Source organism: Odontesthes bonariensis, chromosome 15 (genome assembly GCF_027942865.1).
Source record: "Odontesthes bonariensis isolate fOdoBon6 chromosome 15, fOdoBon6.hap1, whole genome shotgun sequence".
Classification (NCBI taxonomy): domain Eukaryota; kingdom Metazoa; phylum Chordata; class Actinopteri; order Atheriniformes; family Atherinopsidae; genus Odontesthes; species Odontesthes bonariensis.
Genome location: NC_134520.1, coordinates 28505346 through 28522527, shown reverse-complemented (window position 1 = coordinate 28522527; position 17182 = coordinate 28505346). Strand labels below are relative to the sequence as shown.

Sequence of the window (17182 nt, the reverse complement as noted above, 5' to 3'; positions counted from 1 at the left end):
TGACTCTAGCTTTTAGTCCATCTGCTCCAAAATTAAGGCCTGTTTGATGATATCCTGCTGACGTGGTTATCTTTCTAGCTTTTCTTCCCATTTCTACAAAAGACTTCTGAAACTCTCTTGGTTCACTTCTCTGCCCAAATGCCATCTTACTCAGTTGTTCAGTTGAACAGTTGATAGGTTTATGGTTCCTGATTTCATCCAACTAATTTATATGGAGGCCACTGAGCTCCTGTAACTTTAAAAACTATTTTCACCAAAATTATGCCTCACTACAATTTTGTCACAGAGGTCTTCGGGGAGTTCCTTGAACCTTTGTCCTGAAAAGCAATGTCTACAATGAGTTAGAAATGCAAGACGTGTGCCCTCCCAAACCCCCATCCAAGCAATTAATTTTACCATAGCTGGACTCTAGTCAGATTCTTCACATCTCAAAGTTAATTGAAGCAAACAGGATGCATCTGACCACAACTGTGAGTGCAAAGATTGTAATAAGATAATCATATCGATAGAACGCAATGAGTTGTGCAAAGAGTGAAAAGGTCTTTTCACATTCCTTCCACGGCATAGCAAAACATATTTTGCCTGGTTTCTATTCTTTGTTTTCAGATATTTCTCTGTTTGAACCAACAGACATCTCTGCCTTGTATCTGGCCTGCTCTCCCTTTTGCTCTGGTCACGTTCTCTGGCTGCCATGCATGAATGCACAGCCTGACATTGCTACTGTGTGTGCTCCAGGTTAGAAGACAGATTTATGTAAGTGAAGATTACAGTTTGACTCTGACTTTGTTGTGAAAATGTAACAAAAGCATGGCTTTTTTTCTGTGTGTCAAGTGGAAGAAAGTGGTGCTAGTCTATACCAGTCCCTCAGGATCTCTGCCTTGTGCATTGTCCCTTCAGTTTACTGCCAGTCATCACACCAACAATGGTTAACTGTGTGCCTGCTTTTGTTTCAAGGCAACTGCCTGTGTGTATGTGCAGACAGATAAGAGGTGGGACTTGCATAAACACTCAGATGAAACACAATGCATGACTTTTTCTTTTGTTTTTCCCGTGATTTAATGTGAGAAATTAAATTCTTAAGGTTTTGGAAACATTTCAAGAACTTGAATTAATGTCAGCTGCTAGTTCGGCCCCATTTTTAAAATTCTTTTATATCTTAACGGTATCCAATTAATGTTTCCAAAAGCAAGGGACATTTTTTCATTTCTGGAAACAGTTAGGTTTTAGATAACAATGCAGCTGTGTCAAGCAGCATGCAGATTTATCTAATTCAGTGAGAAATGATTAAGCAGATTGACAATCCTCTTCAGCTCATGCAGGTGCACTAAAATTCTATGAAGAGAAAAAATAATTAAATGTTTTAATTTCACCTTTTCTATGACAGAAACACATTCAATAAATGCAAGCCTAAGACTCCTAAGACTACCGATGTAGCATGGAGAGGGGCATGGTGAAATTGAGAAAGTATTTTTAAAGACTGACTCATGATAAGGGTAGCACAAGACCAGTGGGGAAAAAAGGGGTCCGCAATCTATAATGTCGGTTTGTGTTGGGAACCAGAAAAATGTAGGATCTAGAACATTAACAGTGCCATTGGTTGTTAAAAAATTTTTAAAAAAGAGATTCTGGCAATCTTTTATTGTAATAAATGTCTTTTTCACAATCAAAAACAAGGAAGAACCAATTAGCTCACAAACTGAGTAACTAACTAACTGATGCTGTAACTTGCTGGCTAAATTATAAAAATGGATTATTGGACAGGACAAGTGTTTTGTTTGGAGAATTATCATAACTATTATTATAGAAACTATACTGCTCATAAAAGAAAGTGTAGAACTCAGGAATTTCACAAAGAAATTTACCGATAGAGCAAAGATGAATGGACACTCATGATTCGATACTTGTAACTGACTGGAAGCAAAGACTGAGTGCAGCTCTTGATGAGCATGATCTCTTCGCAAATTGACAATTAACAGTTTTAAGAAGCGATGTGTTCTCCAGTCCAATTGTTTTCATTGATCTCGCCCACTTAGGTTTGGTTCCTGCAGCCATTTCTTATTTGTTTATTTAATTTATTACCTACCTGCTCCAGATGTAATTATTGTGACTTTTACCTAGGCAGATCTTTATAACTTAATGGAAGGAAGGTTGAGTAGCTACGATGGACTTATCCAAACTGTGATGAAACTTCTGACACAGACAAGAAAAAGACTGCTCCTTACAGTAAAAACGGCTAAAAAAGAAGTTTGGTTGATCTTCCCTCATGACTCTCACACGGTGAGCGATCATTTTAAACAACACAGAGAATATTTCATGCAGTGACAGTATCAAAAACATTGATTAACACTGGATTAAAGAAAACAAAGTGCTACATAATTCACAATTAAGACAATACTGTTTGGATGCTCAAACACACAAATTACCCATACATTCTGAAGTCTCATGATATAGAGTAATTGTTCAACAATCATGTTGTCTTCTGTCCCATATACAGGCAACCTGATATTATAGTGACATTTTGACATTCTGTCAAATAAAATAACATTAAACAAAATTAAATTAAATAAATTTAAAATATTACGAGACTTAGGAAATAAATCAATCTAGCTTCACGGACCTTTTATCAATCCCGGCTGAATTAGTCGTATATTTGAGTAAACATGGACAAAGAGAGGGCGGCACACAAAACACAAAGATTTAATATTCTGACTTTTCCCATATTTATGCTTTCTTATCCATGAATCATTTTGCATATTACTATTTGTAGTTCAGACGGTGCTCTTATCCACAACAGCTTACAATCATTAGCAGGTAGTGATCACATGTGTATACAAGGTCACCGTGACAGCACAGATTACAGATGTGACACATACATTATGTTAAATGTGCTGCCTGCAAAATGAAATGAAATGTCGCCTTTAAGACAAGATATATCTGTGGTAGGCTGACAGGCTTCTGAATTTTAGTTTAATCTAAGACAGCAAAGAATTGTTCACTCATAGGCTCAGCTCCCTCCAGTTTAATTTTGTTCAGCTGCAGAGTGCTGAACTATATCTGACTTCAAATCATTACCTATAATTTCTATACATCCTAAAATACCTTAATATAACCTTTTTTTTTTACCTCCCCATTCCGTTATGTTGATTTTTGCCATACAAACACTAACTGAGTAGTCTTGCCATCACATCTTTAGGATTTGAACATACAACCACTGATATGTTTATGCCTAGAGCTAACACACACACACACACACAGTAAATGCTTCAAGTTCACCTCATTTAGTCTCATCCACAGTTTACCCATCTGTTGAGGTATGTCATGTATAAGTCTTGTTTTTTTTTTATCAGTTTTCTTGAAACATTTGGGCATGAAGGCTGTTGTACTCAAAGTGAGCCAGAGGTGAGAGGACACAGCTTTAGTGGGGTCCCATGTCATATAAGGTTAGCCAAGCTGGAGGCAGTCTCTCTGCGAGCCTGACGGTCCATGTGTCCTGACACAGTAAAGATATTCAAAACCCGGTCAACCAGCCTTCGTCCATGCCTTGTCCTCTCAAGCAGGACAACCACAACAGTGTATATCCCTACACCCAACACTGCTGCTCCTCCTCCAGCCAGCAAAGCAACCCCAGAGATGTACATGTCGTTAAGGGCTTGCCCAGGCTTTGGCATGTGGTTAGCCAGGGCCAGACGAAGGAGAACCCCTCCACAAATTAACAGTGACAGTCCTGTAATCAAAACCACCAGAAGGTCGGACAAACCGCCACTCTTTAGCATATCAATTCGCTGTCGGCTGCGGACACAATTCATGTCCTGCACAGCTGAGCTGAGCAGTTGTTTGAGCAGGACCCCCAGGGCGAGTAGGCACAAAGTAGTGCCAACGCCCAGCCGCCATTCGCTTGATACACTAGTGGTGGTAGAGAGAAGGCCGACGCCACCCAGTCCACAGCCCAGGATTAGAAGCACGGCAACACAGTAGCAGAGTAGAGACTTCCCTGGATCTCTAAACCACCACAGCTCCACCTGCTCCTCCAGGATGCTGTGCTGAATCTGGGCTGGGTCTGCTGGGCCATTTAGGCCCACATCAGGGTCTCTGGCTCCATTCAGATGAGGAAAGTTGTCCAGTTCTGGCATTTTGCCGCCTCTCCCAGCCTGCTGAATGAGGATGATGTCCCCACAGAGAAAGTAGAATCCACTGATATCCTTAGTCCCAGATTTCCAAATCGACTTGATTGAGCCCAGTGTGTTGTGGTTTTATTAGCTCTGGTCTATTGCTTCTATATGAATGAAAATCTTTAAAGCTCACACTCACTGGATAAAGTTTGTCCTTCCTGAATCAATATTTAAAGCAGAGAATCCAAGCAGTGGCAGAATTTCCAGTTTAGGTCTTCGTTGAGGCAGCAGTCACCTGGAAGATAACATAGGCATATAAAAAAAAAAAAGTATTTTAATGGACTGTTTCTTTCATGAGCACTGGCGTAGCTCAGTGGTTACTCAATTCAATCTAGAATTCCTTGGCCTTACCCGTTTTTAAACACAGTTTGTGTAATTTTCCGGTACATGTTGAATAAAAATCCCCCAAATTAAAGATACTTACACACCTACACTCACACAGTTTCTCTGAACACTCAAACTTTCTGTTATGGTTGTGTAAAAACTTGTGCTGACACTGGCAACCTTTTCTTTTTCTCATTATAACTATGCTAATGAGTTGCCACTACAGCGGTGGGTAGTTTAAAAAAAAGCATAAACAACGCCCATAAAAGAAACAGAAAATCACTTTTTTCATTTGTCCTTCTTAACACAAACCCAATAGATCTTCACATTTTGAGTCCAGTTGATCATTGTTTCTTCCTCCTGTATGTGCTGTTAATATAATCTCGTTGTACAGTCTGATGTGCTATCATGAATCAGGCTCATTACATATGACACACTGTAATGTGTCCAATCCCTCCTCCTCTCTTGCTTCAGCTCTTTTCTTATCTCAGCAAATTCAGTATCCACCCTGCAGTCTGTAACCTCAACACAACCACTTAATACAATCACGTAAACATATACGCCATGCACATGCATGAACACACAAACAAACATCCTCAAGGTTATGGCAGGTGACAGCTTGTCTTTAAAAACCTGTCATCTGCTTTATGTCTATAAAAGTCAGCGTCATGCAGCACGAGCCTCTGCACCCACAGACGAGCTGACAGGAGTTACAGCTGGTCCTCACCGTTCGTGGATTTTGCAAACACAAACACTACCCTGTCATATTAAAAATATGACACCCCGAGTAAACTTAACATGATCTTGCATTCAGACTTGAGACCGAGCCTTCTTTTTTTTTTTTTTTTTTTTTTTACTTATTGCATCTTTGGAAGTCATTTCAAATGCAGTAACAGAGACACATTTTGTCAGATGTTCTATGTGGCTGTTTAACAAAAACCCAACTAAATGCAGGATCACATTTCTTGTTAGTGTGGACAGGTGTAGCCTTGTACTGAGGCATAGCAGTAGCGCCCTGACAAGGGAGATAAAGGGTGCGTACACATGGTGTGAAGTGAAGAGTGAGGTAATTAAGGCAGGGGAGGGTGTTTATTGGCAACAAGCTGTCTTGGAAGCTTTTCACATCCTGTGTCTGATGGAGGATTGGGGCAATGTGTCCCAACTGTGTGTGCATTTACAAAAATGAACAATTGTAAATATGAACAGAGCATGTGCGTTTTATCACTTATGGTGCATCTGTGTATGGTCCTCACAGAAAGACACAGGTGTGTATTTTGTATGTTTGTTTATGTGTGTGTGTGTGTGTGTTTGTGAGTCACTAATTAATCCCAGCTGGTTTCAGCTCAGTGTCACTGACAGGTAGAGCCACAGAAATAGCACAGTAATTGAAGTTTATGTGTGTGTGTGTGTGTTCTGGTGTCTAGAGGTCAAGGCAAGAAAGGTGTTAAGGTAACAACAACAATCTTTACTGAATCAGCTTTGTCTTTTTGGGATTCTGAAATGATATCCTTGATTCATACGGTGCCTGTTCGTGAAACTTTGCTTTTTGTTTTATCTAATAGCTCCAAGAAACGTGAAGCAAGGAAATTATTGAATGATCGACCTGGAGGCAGCGACACGCAACAAAGATCATAAGATGAAATCGAACCCTTAATGGCACAACTATATCTTACTTCATCTTGTGTTTGTCACACTCTGATCCCCATAGACATATACACAGAGACAAAACTGCTGGACTGTATCTGCCTCTCCACTTTTAACACTTATATGACCTCCAAACTCTTGTCACATCAGCTGTGCCATACTGGCTTCATTTATATCCGTAGAAAAGCACTGACTTACTGCTACACTCTCCACTGGTGCCCTTTTAAGTAATAGAAAACTGTTACATAGGGAAAAAACAATTTACAGAACACAAGAATCAGTTTTTCCATGAATAGTAAAAAGTGATTAAAAAAAAGTTTTTTGTAAATCCAAAGCTGTAATCATTGATATAGATGGTCTCTGCCTGTCTTCACCTCCTTCCTCTGGATGACCTGCATTTGGGTCCAAACCTCAGTAAACCTGAACTCTGACACTGATGCTAATTTGGTAATCATGCTCCACCATTGTGGAGAGGAAAATAGGAAGAAAATTGAAAACGCTTACAAAAGAGAGTTTATCTCACTCTCTATATTTTTTACTTTTTCAGTGACATTACGCCCAAAACATTTGAACAACTTTGGTATGTGTTTTCAGATTTTGTATTTTTTCAGCTAGTTTGAGATAAAATAACTGGTTGTGTCTCTTTTGTCGCTGTTTGTTACAAACTTGTGATTTGCTGAAGGCTTTTTTTAAGGTATTTTCTTGCAGTGTTGGCACATCACTATCAGATGTGTTACGACAGTGTGGCATATCTGTCATCACTGATCTTACAGAAGACCTGATGTCTTTAACGTAATCTTAATAAAGAAACATTTATTTGGTGCTTTTGTTTTAAATGTTAATCTGTTTCCAGTGTTTGGGGTATGGTACTTTGCTGGTATAGAGTGGCTTACAGTGGTGTGGTGTTAGCCCTGTCTTCTCACAGCTAAAGGGTTACTGGTTCAAATCTCAGCTCTGGCCTTTCTGTGTGGAGCTGATGTTAAAAGGTACCCAGATGCCAAGGCGTTCTGACAAATGTATATGTTGAGAGTGAGACTGAATTAATCTAAATTCAACAATGAATCTTTACCGATCATGTGTGTGTTTTTACTCCTTCACTGTATTCTCCATTTCACTAAATTATGTCTTCAGATTTACTACTGTATCTGACTCTGAAAATAAAAACTTGGCAAGTAGTATGATTAATACTCTCCCTTCTCCCTCCATAAGGACTGATAATCCCATCTTCTGCTGTAACCTAAGAATTTGGTACCTACTTACTCATTAAAGACTGTTGATCATCTTATTTCCTGGTCTAAAGTACCTCACATAAGCAATAAAAAGCTGGACTGGTGATCATTATCACAATTCATTTGAATGCACGGTATCTGAAGAAAATCCTAAATGGCTGTCTTTCAAGTGACATGAATAATGAGTGTGTCACAGATGCTCAGCCCTGCACCAAAAACAGAAATGACCAAAGACAAGCTGACAATTAAAGTCCAAACTTTCTCTTATGTTGATGCACCAAGAGTGATGAGGTAAAAGCCCCAAAGACACTGTAATTGTAAACCTTGGACACAGAGTATCATTCTATCTCTCTTTCGCTGCGTCTGCCTCTTCTAAGTTTTCAGCCTGCAAGGTCACCAGAGGAGCTACACGGTAAAAAACTGTATTCTGCGCTCCAATTACCTGGGAAGCTTTGGGATGCCAGTATTCCCCCCTCTGTTATGTTGGCCAGCTGAATTCATATAGACTATTAGTGCCTCAGTTTTTCAGTGATGTGTGGCTTTTTCAAAATGATGTGCTTATCAGAGTGCTGATCAGCAGAGAAGGTTGGAAATGGCAAAAAATATATCCAAAGAATGAAAACAGGCAAAATTCTGCTTTATGTAAAAATGTAGGGATGTTTTGTCAGGAAAATTATACTATCAGTGTTCTACCATTAAATGGATGTTCAAGCGGTCAGGAGAGGTTAAATGCTGGATGTTGCAGCTTGTTGAAGATTAAGGAACACCAAAGGTAGCTTTAACTAGAGTCCCGCAGGCATTTCCTTTTTTGCTGTTGTGGAAGTCCTTTTACTACCTTTCTCAGGTGTGCAGGGTACAAGGCAAAAAAAATCCTCCTCGCATGCTGACTTGCCTTTTGTCTGGCAATTGTGACTTTTAATAATTCATTTGGATCTCAGATGCAGAAGAGAATCTGAGGTGTGTGTTCAGAGGGAAACTTCTGTGCTGTGTGAGAAACTTTAGCTCCAGATTTTGGACTTAGGACCCGGCTTTTCTTCCGCATCGGTGGTTTCCTGTTTCTTTGAAATGGTGTTTGCTACTTTTAATATTTCATACACATACTGTGCGGAGACAAACCAAAGAACAAGATGCCTCTACCAAATAATCAAAGCAAAAACATGTCAAAGGCAAAAAATGAAGTCCTTCTGCTCTTGCGACTGAATTTACTGCTGTGTGCTTTTTATCCAAAAGCCCCGGGTATGTCTGAAGGGGAATACATAGGAGTTTGTGAAATGTGTTGCCGTGGTAACAAAGCAATGCTTCTCCCCTTCCCTTCTCTTCTTTCAGGCTCGCACTCATCCCCTCTCCCCTAGTCAGGCGTTGATTCTCTTGGCGTCCCCACGGGCGAGGAGAGGGGTCAGGGTTGGCTCCATCTGTCTATGTGATGAGCACCGGTGCCAAGCGCCACAGGGGCGAGAGGGAGAGGAAAGAAGGCTTGTGTGGAGTGGGAGGGTAACGGATGTTTCTGAGCTGTCATGTGGGACTCCAAATGGGGCTGAGGCTGAAGCTGAGGCGGGAAAGAGGGAAGGAGCTGAAGGAGTGGGATAAGGGAGTTGGAGCAAAAGGGGCTGAGTTACAGTGCTGAGATTTCACTGCTGTTCCTGGTGTAGCTTTTGTGGCTGGCCAAGAGAAATTATGCTGAATAGGTCTTTATGCAGACAAGCTGGATCTTTCTTTCGTGTCTAGTCACAATGGACAGCTGAGGCACCCGGGGAGCCTCACTCTGTCCGGAAACAGTGAAGAGACAATGGCTGAGTCAGTGTCTCTGTCTTCTCTCTGTCATGGATCATAAGGGCAAACCTAAGACAGAGAGAGAAATACTTTTGTATCAGCTGCACACTCTGATCTGTAACATTGCCAGTATAAACTAAGAACTTTACATATTTATTCCTTCTCCGTGATGACGTCCAACAAGACTGAATCATTTTGATCAAATGTTGAAAATCTTTCAGCTCTAAAAATCCTTGAAAGAAAAGATCCTTGAAAAGCTTAATGAAAGTGAGCTGCTTGCACATTATGAAGGGGGGATGCACAGACGAGCGTTTCAACTGGGATTATTCAGATGTTAAAACCATGGACATTTCTTTTTTCCAATTGATGATTTCTTTCTATCTGTAGGTGGCTGTAATGATGGCACTGTTGCTTGGATAAATTGTCCACAACTTTGGTTCAGACTAAATTATTTCCACAACTACTAAAACATTTGTGCAGGCATTTTTTTCATTTCCAGTAATTGCTTGATGTTCCCATCAAATGGACATTTGGTTTGAGTTATATGCGCAGACTGTTAGTCGCCTGACTTCAGATGTGAAGCCAACAAGCAAGTGCAAATCTCATGCCCAAGAAAAGCCTGTCTTGAATGGAAACACTTACATGTTAGAAAACAACACCTTAAAACATGTTAGGAGACTGTGAACTATGTTGCACTGAATTGTGGAATTAGGTTGTTGAAAGTTTTTCATCTCTTTTTTTCAGATCAGGATTTTTAGGAAGGTTCTTCATTCCTCTCTCCAAGGAAATATTCAAGGCACTGTAATGCTGTGAATGGGCTCATCACAGATGTTAGGGGGCTACACACCAGCTCAGCTCAGAATCAGATTTAATGGTCCCCACATGCACTTTTTAATTTTATAGTACACACACATTATATATATATATATATATATATATATATATATATATGTGCAGCACTTTTTTCTCCACAATCAAACATTAATGAGCCTATCAGAGAGAATTTGGGGGTTTAATGTCTTGTTCAAGGACACTTTGACAAAAAGAGGCATCTGGGGATTGAATCACTGTCTTCCAATTGGAGGAGAACCACTTTAACACCTGAGCCAAGGCCACGCAGCTTGGTGGACTGAACAGCAAAGTAAAAAATCTGAAATTGGAGGTGTTTTGGGACTGTATGTGCATGTACATACAGGAGTTGAAAGCCATAAATTAATTTTGTGAAGAGCTAACGCTGCACGGAGGGCAATGCACCTACTTAGAGAACAGTAGTTGTAGAAGTCAATATAGTCACTGCACACTCGGGTATTTTTACAGACTGCTGGAATTAATGGACACACCTTAGCTACAGCTTATTATAGCAGTTTTGACTCATTCTCTTTCCTGCTTGTGTCTTCACATCGCACCAACATCTCAGTTGCTTTGTGTCATGCTGTCACCATGTCCATGTAAGTTGCTAATTTTAAAAATGTTGGGAACTCAGTCCACAGTTGGAATGTGACCGATATTTTTAATATCTGCAGTCTGCTTTTGTCTTTCACATCCAAGCAGTTTGGTCATGTTAAACAAACTCAACTTGAGTCTATTTGTCCCTTTAGTGCATTTCATTTAAGATTGTCTCAGAAATCTTAGAAATCTGTCAGTCAGTGAACTCAGCAAAAACCTCCCTAGCATCTCAGAGCAAAGAACACTGCTCATCTTCTTATGATTTGAAACCTAATTTAATTTACTTTGTGATTGTTTTAATAATTCAAGTTTTGTTTCATAACACATTTTCTGTGATGTGACAATCTCAGAATACATACAATAACTCTGCTTTCAGTAAGACTTTAAGTATAATACCACTCTGCTGGCTCCAAAATATCTCAAGCTCCAAAAGAATTCTATTCAAAAAGTGTCAACTTCTCTCATGAAGTAATACGCAAAAACATTTTACCTGTGAGTCATTATTCTGTCATTAGCTAGATTCACTCATTCTAATTCATATGCTGGTGTTCCTATGACAAAATAATCCACAAGTGAATGGATACTAGGCCTTAAAGGTACACATTTCTGTCCAGACGGATTTCAGGTAACAGCTCTTGCTTCCATCCTCTTGTCCAAAACGGACAATTGTCGACCCCAAAAGGCCTCGAAGGCGTCGACTGAATGCCAAAGTTTTGAAATAGCAGCCCATAAACTTAATGTGTGTCTACATCCACTTCCCATATATAGTCCTTGATGAAAGGTCACCACAAATATCAACTAGGATGCTGTGATATTTGGTTGAGGCATTCATATACACCTGAAGATTAATTGTTCAAAATTTAGAGATCCCTTGAATTTCCATGTGACATCATCATCAGATCAATTGCTTGTTTTGGTTAATCACCTGTATCCAGCATTAATGACATTATCCTCAATCCCAGCAACACTTTGGTACAAATTGTCTAATATCAATAAGAGCTTTACAACTTTACACCTTATCAGCATCAGTATTTTATTAAGCTGTTGTATTTAACAGCCTCACAAAGCTGGTAGACTTAAGGGTCATTGAAATTATTTGAGACTTGAAATATAACCTTTGCATTTCATTTCACCCTCTCAGGCAGCTTAATTCCCTCCTTCCCGAGTACGGTAAGTTAATTTCTCATTTTTTGGCTCACCACCACCCCAACCAGCTCGACCAGCCCATACCTTTTTCATGTGGAACTCTAGCCACACACAAACACACACGCTCATCTCCATCTGTTTTCTCTCCTACCTCTGCTTATCTCCCCAGCTTTAGGCACCTTTCTCCTGCTCATCTAACCCTCTGTCTCACCACCAGCACGCCTTTTTGTTCCTGCTTCTTATCTCTCCTGTCTGCTGATGTTTTGGTTTGCAGTGAGAGCTGTGCATAGGGTGGGCGAGATTACTCGTCTTTGCCACAGATCCTCCTCTGAGTCCAGGTAAGAGGCTGTCTGACTCAAATGCCCTTGTGGTTTAATGTATGCAAGCACATACGTGCACTTGTTTTCATGCTATAGAGTCAACATTGAAATGCCACATATTCATCTGTCTCGGTAATTCCACCCGAGCAGATGTTAATAATAAAGGCAGAGATAGCCAAGACCCAATTTGGGAAAATGCAGACATTTCTTATCTATACTATGTTTCCATCTTTTTAAACAGAAGTCCCTCCTTACAGTGGAAGCTGCCACTGCTGTTGGCAAAAATGAAGCCTAGCTTGGGGTAGTTCAGTATAGCACAGGCTTTAAGTCCTCGACATTCTGTGTACAACAGGAGCCAAATGAGGCTCTTAAATGCTGAGGGCAATACAAAATGACATGAATATTTCTGCTTCTAGACTGTTTCTGTTACCAAAAAAAGGATCTATAAAGTATGAAAAGGAAAAACTACCTTGAATGTTTTTCTTAATTTTTTTTCTCTCTAGGGGGAAATAAACTAAATGATGTGCATAATGACTAAGCTGGGTAATAACTCCCTTCGTCCCTGAAGTGAAGGAGTGATTGTTGATTAAAAAAGAAAGGAAAAGAAAAAACTTCTGGCCAGCCAGTTTTTTTCCCCGTGTTGTGCACAGCTGCAATATTAAAACACTAATCAAATCACCAATTAACATGCTGGTCTCCTTCTGCTTCACTCCTGCTGACGACGGGAAAGAGGCTGTTTTTTCTCTTTTTTTTCCTATCACTTTTCTAACCCTGCACCCCTCCTGTTGCAGAATTAGAGGTGATATTGAGCAAACTCTAGTTTGATATTGGCTGTCTAGTGACAAAGATTGTGATGAATGAGATGGCTGGCTCAGTATCTGTCCGTCTGTCTTATTTGTTGACCACCTGATGTGAAATCTCTATACTGCCGCCTGAAAAACCTTTAAGCGGTGGATCATGATTTTAAGAGTATGAAGCTGCGATGATCCCCTGACTTTCACGCTGCCATGAGGTTGACATTTGTTCTATTTGTTCTATTTGTGTCTTGACATTAACATTTATACAGATTGAATTGAATTGTGTATTTTACTTTTGGTGACATTTAGTTTAAGTTTCAAAGTACTGAATTCCAGTGGCGGTTTCTCATGTACAGGATTTTTTTGGGTCATTTGCAGATGGGCAATGCTTGTGATCATGGTAAGCTAGAAACCCTATAGTGGTTTAGATGCCTTTCCCTAACCAAAGGACATATTCAATTTAAAAACCTGACAACAGTGAGCGAAAAAAAAAAAAAAAAAAAACTTTTAAAGCACTGATCCCAATTCTGGTCGCATAAACAGTTGTGAGAATAGCACCACCAGCTCACCCTCCTGTCACAAGTATGGGCAGCACTTTCAGCCATGAGACTGCAGTTTTGTTTGTCTTTTTTGCATTTTTTTATTTTCATTTATTCACTTTCTTTTCTTTAATTTCCCTCACTGTTGTCATATCCCCAACTTCTTGGTTGGACAACACACTTTCTTGGTTACGGTTAGGGAAAAAAATCTTCCCTTTACAACTCTATTATTACATCACAGCTCATTGTTTTGTAGGTTGCTGAGGTGATGTGCCAACATGGAAATTCATGATATGAATCAGGTATGACACCCTGTTAAACATACCAGTAGGCAAACCAGATACCTTCTGGCCAATTATCATACAAATGTGCACTGATAACACTTACAGAATGGTCTTAAAACAAAATCAGCTGCAAAATAAACAGATTTACATACTGGGACAGGGGGGGCAGTTAAATAACTAGTTTGGCATTTATTTGCTTAGTTGACAAAGGGAGGATGAAAAGATTAACTCACACATTAAAAAAAAAGGAAAAAAACTCAACATAAAGCTAGGGCCAGCAGCTGGTTAACTTATCCTAAAGACTGAATCAACCATTCTAGTTTTCCCCAAAAGTGACTAAATTCACAGAGCAGTACGTTAGCAAAGTAAAAATCTTGTACAAAGCAGCCTACTGTTAAGATGAGCAATTTGACTTGACTTCAATGGTGATTATCTCTTTTTCAACAATGTGATCTTTCAACAACTCACATTGTGTTGAATGGGATGACTTGAGCTTATAGGTGGATATGTAATATCTCCAAGGACACAAGTGGACATAGTCAATACAGCTGCTATTGATGAAACACTACGTACCTGACTGTGTGCATCTGGTTACTGTGATTCTGAACTCCTCTTTACTGTGTGTGTGTGTTGTGTCCATCTCACAAGCACACACACTCCTATACATGGGTCTCATAACTGCGCCACTGACTCAATTACTGTCTTTGTTTTTCTTCTCTTCTTTCATCCTGCACTCCTCCTTGACTTCAGGCTCTTTCTTAACGAGGTCTATCGCATGTTGTTTTTGGCCTGACTTGTTTTTAAGTGTCTGATTTCACTCTAGAAGAACCTGGAAGTGTTTTTCGGAGTAGCGAAAGCTACAACATGTAGCCTACATCAAATTTTCTGTCATGATTCATCAGTAGTCTAAATTATAGACCATCTATATCAGCAGCAGATGAGGTCATGCCTGGGCAGAGTATTGATCTGTCCCAATCACAATATTGAATAAAGCTTCAGCAACACTTCCTTCATGTGTGTTTTATGGATTTTCCACAATGCCGCATAACTGATATGACAGTTGCTCTGTGATCTGTTATCTACAGTTATGTAAGGGCATCAGTGTTGGAGTACGTTCTTGGTCAATGCGGCCTTCCATGCTGGTACAAAGGTTAGGGTTGGTTCACTTCCTTGTTTTTAATGGAAGCAAAACAGACAGTTTGTTTTAAGAGAAAATCCAAAACTTTAACATTGTGTGCTGCTACTGTTGGGAAAGTGCCACCAGTACCAGATTCCCATAATCTGTTGTTACAATAAATTTCTCTTTGATGTTACAGTTGTGTCAATGTGATGATTAATCTTGAAATATTTGTCAGATGATGTGGTGCTTATTGGAAAGTTCATTTTGGGTCACAAGTTTGGACATTACGCAGCATTTGCTTAATGGAGGTTATGGCTTGAGTCATTGATGATGCTGTAGTTGTTGCTGTAACAGATAATTTAGGGTTCACAAACAGCATAATTTGGTACTTATTGCAGCATTTTTTAAGCACTTTGAAGAGGAAAGCAGTATAACAAGGTCTTATTTTAAAGTAAGTAATTGCTCTTACAAATTCAAGTTCAATTGTAAAGATAGAAGAAACATAATACAGAGTCAAATAACAGCCTGCACACTCACAAAAAAATATGTATTCTATACGTTATTGGTTCCCATTTAAAGAGAAACGTTAATATCATAGTAATTGCTATCCAGTTTGTTTATTACATTATAATATAAATGGAAACGTGGATTATTTGGCACTTAAAAATTCACATTTAAATCTAAAATGATCTAAATAAAAGAAAGAGTTGACTGATTTAAAGAATAGAAATAAAAAGTTTTAACTGGGCAGCTACGTTCTCTGTGGATGCCGCTTTGCCAAAAGCGTCTTACCTGCGCTCTCAGCTTTCCTGTCTGGTTGCCTTCTATTTCGCACCGTGCTGCTCCCTTTCCTTATTATCCCCAGCCAGTATGAACGGCCACAAAGTCTCACAACCTTCTGTCGGCGCATACCTTCACTCCCTTTGGATCATGAGATAAAGAATATGGCATTTAGATATGCTGGAGCTGCTCGATCTCCTGCCAGCACTCTCAGTCCTGCCCCACCGTCTCCCTGCCTGTTCACCGGACGGACTTTCCCCGTTTAATGCAGGTGTGGCCGCGCGCGGCGGCAGGGGACGCCGATGGGAGGGGACAGAGACGGAGAGGCGGCGAATCGTCCGTCGCTCCGAGGCGTGCGTCTACGTAAGGAGTCCAGCACATGAGATAAGCGACGAGTGCAATAAAAAACTAAAAAGCCACAGTGATTGTGATTTGAGCGGGTAGACAGCAGAAGTGGTTTAACCCAGCCAATCAATACAGAGATACGTTTGTGCTAATCAACATGCTGACAAGAGCTTTATTAAGATGTTCAGGTCAGAGAGACTTTTTTTATATATTTTCACCAATTATCGGCTATGATGAAAGGATTTTGGTACTAAAATAAACCTTTATTTTTCATATAAGAACATCAGTCCGTGGTGTTTCTCCCATCAACTGATTCCTGACAACTTTTGTTTGAACTTTTTTTGTGAGAAACCAGAAGAAACTGGGAAACATATTTGTGCAGAATGCAGGCATATGGTTTTGAGCTGTGAATACTGTGAGTATTAAGAGTCTGGATCATGTTCAGCCTTTCAGCAGGTTTTCTTCTGTCAGCACAGGCTTCCAGCTCGTCTTCTTCTGGTTTGATATTTTCATCCTTGTCAGGGCCTCGATCCAAAATTAGATCAAGTATCTTATTCACTGTTAGTCTCTTACTTACTGTGGTGCTACCACATAATGGCAAATACAGACAGAGAAGTATTATTTATAGACCAAAGCTGCAGGAGGTGATTAGTGTACTTGTGTTGGGGGGATGTGTTATTGTGTATGTGAGAGAGTGTGAAATTTCGAGTGCAGCTGAATGTAGAAACACTTTTGCCTTCTTGTTTGTACATTATAGGTACCTCAAAACCAATTTGTGTAGCAATATGCTCTTCTGCATTTTAAATGTCAGAAAAAATGCCTTCACAGTGAATTGTTTGTGTTGATAAATGGCCTCCATGTGATATAAAACATTGATCACAGCATCTCCGACACAAAGGCAGTTATTGATTGGTTCTGTTTGGCTGGGCCAAAGCAACCTTGCATGCATTTAGCTCCTCTGCAGCCCGGCGATGTGCTCTGATTGGACTAATGTAAAAATAATATTCTATGCCTCAGAGGGAAAAAAAAAGTCCAGTAAATTTTCTGTTTCATTCAAAAAGAGCAAGTTTTGAAGGCTTTCATCTGTGTGGTCAGTACTTTTTCGATCATGGCAAAAAAAAAAAAAAAAATTCATTTGTACAACAAGAAGACACAATGTGAAAGAAATGTTGACATAGGAAAACAAATAAATAAATGAAAACATTAGCTAAAATGGTCAAATCAAAAGTGGAAATCCTCTCACAAAAGATTTTACAACAAGAGCTTGAC

At 39.7% G+C, this 17182-nt stretch overlaps 1 protein-coding gene across 2 annotated transcripts; it reads right to left on the bottom strand.

Annotated features, from left to right (window-relative positions):
• Window positions 1-1137: 1137 nt before the first annotated feature.
• Window positions 1138-15830, bottom strand: tmem125a (transmembrane protein 125a). 2 transcript variants are annotated; one of them, XM_075485853.1, is made up of 3 exons: window positions 15581-15830; window positions 7809-9205; window positions 1138-4404 (listed from the first exon to the last, which is right to left on the bottom strand). In XM_075485853.1, the coding sequence occupies exon 3, from the start codon at window positions 4128-4130 to the stop codon at window positions 3432-3434; it is 699 nt and encodes a 232-aa protein (XP_075341968.1). In that variant the 5' UTR covers window positions 4131-4404; window positions 7809-9205; window positions 15581-15830; the 3' UTR covers window positions 1138-3431. The 2 variants fall into 2 exon arrangements, with proteins under 2 accessions (XP_075341968.1, XP_075341967.1); XM_075485852.1 differs by lacking the exon at window positions 7809-9205.
• Between the last annotated feature and the right edge of the window lie 1352 nt (window positions 15831-17182).

Coding starts and splice junctions, on each gene's coding strand:
- tmem125a (XM_075485853.1), bottom strand. CDS start 4,130: ATGCCAGAACTGGACAACTTTCCTCATCTGAATGGAGCCAGAGACCCT.